General features: G+C 40.3%; 1 protein-coding gene across 2 annotated transcripts; it reads left to right on the top strand.

Annotated features, from left to right (window-relative positions):
• Nucleotides 1-1,466: 1,466 nt before the first annotated feature.
• LOC136470812 (uncharacterized) lies at nt 1,467-4,912 on the top strand. 2 transcript variants are annotated; one of them, XM_066468547.1, is made up of 3 exons: nt 1,467-1,681; nt 2,516-3,353; nt 4,572-4,912. In XM_066468547.1, the coding sequence occupies exon 2, from the start codon at nt 2,524-2,526 to the stop codon at nt 3,319-3,321; it is 798 nt and encodes a 265-aa protein (XP_066324644.1). In that variant the 5' UTR covers nt 1,467-1,681; nt 2,516-2,523; the 3' UTR covers nt 3,322-3,353; nt 4,572-4,912. The 2 variants fall into 2 exon arrangements, with proteins under 2 accessions (XP_066324644.1, XP_066324643.1); XM_066468546.1 differs by having other exon boundaries at nt 2,511-3,353.
• Nucleotides 4,913-5,131: the final 219 nt, after the last annotated feature.

Raw genomic sequence — 5,131 nt, 5'->3', positions numbered from 1 at the left:
AAAAGAATTTTTAGAGACGGTTTGCCTACTGCAACCGCCCCTGAAAATGCATTTTCAGAGGCGGTTCTCTTAATTGAACCGCGCCTAAAAATACCATTTTAGAGGCGAATATCCTAACAGAACTGCCCCTAGAAATGCATTTTCAAGGGCGGTTGAAACCTATCGCTAGAGACGCCCCATCTTCACTGACGGTGGCATTGCAACGGTTGGGCTAACCGCCCTGAAAACCTATTTTACCTGTCTCTAAAGATGTTTTATGTAGTAGTGGCGGGTTAATTTTTGAAAACATAAGGTCCTTTTTGCAAAACTATTAGGCCACGCCTGGTCAGGCTGTGCTAGGCCGGCCTGCTCGTGCTGCTAGGCCGAGGTGGGCCATTTTAAGCCCGAGGCTCTTTTCCTTTTTTTCTGTATTTTGTTAATTTTCATAAATGTTCTCAATCTTATAAAATACATAAGTAAATATAGAAAAATGATAAGTGAAACTAGTTTTGTTATCTTTGTCATGATGTGTTCTACCTAGAAAAATTATGAAATAATGAAAATCAATAATTTTTGCAAGTTTTAAAATTACCTATTTTAATTAATAAATGTACCTTCTATGATTTTTATAGGCTAAAATAATAATCCTTTAATCATGAAACTTTTTATGTAAATGTCATGTGCTAATATCTACATCCACAAAAAAAGGTTTGGTACTGTTTTGATAATTTTTAATTATTCACTTCATTTCCATGCTTTAATTAATTAATTAGTACCAAAATGCTTAGGATAAATCATGAAATAGCTTGGGTATGTTTTGGAATTGATTGTAGACCTTGGGACACTTTCACCTCTGTTGTTCCTTGGCAATTTAATTGCTTATTGGTTGCGCTCATAATCAACTTGGTGATAATAATAATAATTAAAAGTGCTTTACGTTGGTCCTGAAGAAACCTTTTTTTTTGCAGTTTGCACTACAGATTGTGTGGTGATTCGTTGTGGTATGCAAGGATTTGTCTTGGTCTGCATCCTTCGTTTAATATTTAGCTCAGTTTCAAATTTTAGGAGACCAGATAAGATTTTATAAAAGACATAAAACTGGTTTCACATTTTCTTGAGTTAGAACAAATTTTCTTTTTTTTTTGAAACTTAGAACAAATTTTCTAATAACAAGTCAGATTTTAATATTTGTAACTACATATTTATTTTAGAAAAATATTTGAATAACTTTTTGAAAAATTATTTTTATATTTTGTCAAGTCTACTAGTGATCTACCTCCCTCGTTCCTAACGTGGAACCATGTAAAATAGTTAAATTAGAAGGTTTCGAAAGTTGAAATTCCGATTTTCTAATCGAGGAGAGTCACGCAAACAATTTGAAAGAGGTCTGATGCACTTTTTTTAAAAGTATTTTTTAGTACTTCGCGTTTAAAGGCCCAGATAAACGAAAAGCCCAGCACAGGCCCGTTTAATCATGAACCGCACGCCTGGTGCCCTCCCGTCTCCCGACTCGCTTCTGACCTTCGCGGCATCCGTGGCGGCGGCTCGCCTGCGCAGGCGCAGGTGCGCTCACGTCCGTCCTCCTGCGCGGGCTGCCGGGCTGCTCCTCCGGGCGCCCGGGCTGCTGGCGGCCGGCACCCCTTCGGCCTGCGCAGTGCCTGCTCTTCCTCCTCCTCGCCTGCTCTGCAAGACTGCATCTCTAGTGAGTAAAATGTCTACTGAGGATCAGTAGTTAGTAGACGATAGACACTAGAGGCGAAGGTTTCCGTATGCTTAAAACTGGTGATTGACAGATTGTGAAATGTGATTTTTGTGATTCAGCATATCTACGTATGATTGGGGCCTTGATACTGGTTTCACGGAACTTGAACAACATCTTGGTACTATATTGATGATACCTTATACCGTATTGCGTAAGGGATTTATGGATTCAGATCCTGGGTTCGTCACTGGGAGGATGGAATGTATTTGTTGATTCGTTACATGCTTTTTCGTTCTCTTGTGTGGCACATGCGTTAGGTGATCTTTACCCATGCCACCATGCTCGATTGTGATCCTTACCTGCAACCCAAGCCCCAAGGTGACTGTTGCATTTTTGTTTCCTTTGCTTCTTTTTGCGTCTGAAGCTGTTACTAGAGTTTGATTGGTCAGGGATGTTTGGATCTAGAGGTGCTGGTGACAATGCAGTTTCAGTTGATTTCTTGTGCCCTTCCCTGAACACATTGTAATTTATCAACTATATCATGCCTGTCAGAGATGCCGCTTGATATTTCCTATGAGTTTACTCACATTTTTGTTCTCCATTGGACATAACCAGTACTTGTTTTTTAATTACACATGTTCAATTGATGTGGTTCAAGCTTCAAACACATCTGATTTTGTATTTCACATTCACTTATGCTGCTTCATTGTTTTATTGGACCATGCCTGCTCATTTTGATAAACTGCCTTCATGAAAACTCTATCTTTGTATGTCCACAAAAGAAAAGAAAGGAAAAGTCAGGTTAATCGCATATTTCTCATTGGTGCAGCAAAGGTAGTTGAATGGCTTCAAGTGCACGGGGCATCATGTTTCGGCGTCTCAAAGCACTAACTATAAGCCCTGCACTGGCATCTGGTGTGACCAGTCAGCATCACCAGCTTCAACAGCGCGCGCCAGTGAGTGGCACAGCCAAAGGAAAGGCTAAGCTCAAAGCAGGTCAGCCTTTGAAGCGTTCCACCATCGGAGCGAAGAAAGGGGCACCTTCCACTGGTGGAGGTGGCGGCGGCCGTGGTCGTCGTGAGGCCATTGAGCGCATTACTAATATTTCAGAGTCTTGTCTCAATGCCTCTACTCCGCTGCAGCACTTGTCCCCCAAGGAGCGTCTTCGCGAAGCTAAACGTGAGGAACTGGGACTTGTCTCCAAGGAGAGGCAACGCGAGCTTGATGTAGCCAAGGCCAAAGCTAAAGCCAAATCCAAAGGTACTGGTGGAGGTGAAGGAGACCGTGTGCTTATGGGTCCACCAGGCCTTGACTATATCAGTCTTGGGCTAGTTGATGAGGAGGCAATCCCCAAGTATGAGCTCACAGTCGAGGATGGTCGGCGACTTGCCAAAGAGTACAGTCGTGTGCTAATGCGGCGGCACCGTGCAAGGCAAACAGCAGAGTCAACGCTTCTGACCCTCAAAAAGGAGGCCATTGCTGCTCTCCCTGAGAAGCTGCGAGCTGCTGCTATGGTACCTGACATGACACCATTCCCTGCAAACCGGTACATGGCGACACTCACACCACCAATTGAAGGATATATTGAAAAGGTGCGGGAAGCGGCCAAGAAGCACTCTGTGAAGGAGAAACTTCGCTGAGAATTCAAGGGAGGAAACTGTCTCCACATAAGGTGAGGACAGTTTAGTCAAATTTCTTCATTGATTTGCATTCTATTTGGGTTAGAGTTTTCATTCGTAAAAAGGCACCTGTGATGATCAGATGTTTTCTAATAAATTATCACATTTTTGTGTCAAATGCTTCACATGGCATACAGAATTTCTTACTGAACATGTTTGTGTTTCTAAGAGCAGAAAAAAATGTTGGCTCCCTGTGATCCTCAGTGGTGATGGTATTGTAGCAAGATAATGTGGGAAATGCCTTGTTCAGGCTTTCCCCACCTAAGTCATGCTTGCAGTTGCTTATGTAGCTTTTGAAGGAATTAATGTATTAAGTGCTTTGCGTGCAAATTTAGAATAGAATCTCATTTTTGCATGCAAATTTAGAATCTCATTTCTTACTGATAGTGATGTGTTGTGGAAGAGAAGATAGACCAAACATGACCTCTACTCAAGTAATTGAGTTCCATGTTACTGGTCACTAAGTATATGTTTAGTATTATCAAGAATTCAGAATACATGTTTAGAGTTTTGGACAGTGCCTTCGTGTGAAAAAAGAATATGGGTCGGTACTCTTATTTGTTGTGAGACAGCTGAGCTAGGGAATTTCAGTTACTGCAATCTGTTCCAAAATGTAAGTTGTTTTTGTTGTCTTAAGTTAAACTTCTCTAACGTTGACCAAGCTTATAAGAAAAAGCAACAACATGTGCAACATCAAATTAGTTTCATTAAATCCACCATGAATATGTATTGATACTGATAGTGTGTTTATATTATGGATGTTAATACATTTTTCTATCAACTTGGTCAAAGTTAGAGAAGTTTGATTTATGACAAAACTAAAACAACCTAAATTTTGCAAAGGAGGGTGTACAGTTTAGTGCTGAAGATACTCAAATGATCTCAGCTAGTAAGGTTGAACAAGATATTGTTTGAGAAAAAAAAAGGTTGAACAAGATGTCTGACACATAACTAATTCCAAGGAAAACTGTGTTTCTATTTTGTACTAGACTCTCTTGCATTCAGTAAATCTCCTGCACTTAACATCATTACCTTCACATCTGCTATCCCCAACTTTGTTAAGTGTAAATTGCCTTGTTTAGTTTGCATATTTTGTCAGTATTGAATAGTGGTCCAGTTTCTGGTAATTCATTTCTGTACTTTTCACCAACCAATTCTCGTTATGTAATTCTCCTAGTTGTCTAGTGACTTGCTTCTATTTTGCTTTGTAGGTGAGTGAATATTCCACTTAATGTACAAGAACAGCTTTGGCACAAACTACAATTACCAAATTTGGTGATCTAGTCAGATATCCCAATTTGCAGAGCAGCCATGATCTAGTGAAATCATTTTTGCCATTTTTTATGCAACTCTACAGGATTGGCGTTGTCACCAGACTGTTATTTCACTTTTCTCTCTCTCCTGATTTAGGATGTTTGTTGTCGACAGCGACTTATGTAATAATAAAGGGTTAGCAGTGAGACCGTGAAACCGATGAATCTCTGAGATTTGACTTCTCACAAATGCCCCCGTAGTACTTTATGCTATAATTATCATTTAGACCTCGTTTCCATGTTCTTGCCTGCTAGATTGCTGACAAACCTGGGGTTATGATGCAGCATTTGTGCGTTTGTGCCTTCAGTTTTAAACTGCACTGCATCTTTCCTCGAGGGAATGACATTCTGTACCTCAAGTTTACACGCCGTCATCTTTGAAATAATCACCAGCTGAACCGTTTGTACATTGGCTAAGAGCAACTTTACATCCCAAATCAAGGCTCTTACTTTTGATT

This window comes from Miscanthus floridulus, chromosome 8 (genome assembly GCF_019320115.1).
Source record: "Miscanthus floridulus cultivar M001 chromosome 8, ASM1932011v1, whole genome shotgun sequence".
Lineage (NCBI taxonomy): Eukaryota > Viridiplantae > Streptophyta > Magnoliopsida > Poales > Poaceae > Miscanthus > Miscanthus floridulus.
This window is presented reverse-complemented; position numbering and strand designations above follow the sequence as displayed.

Excerpts from the sequence above, each read along its gene's own strand:
- LOC136470812 (XM_066468547.1), top strand. The coding sequence starts at position 2,524 with ATGGCTTCAAGTGCACGGGGCATCATGTTTCGGCGTCTCAAAGCACTA.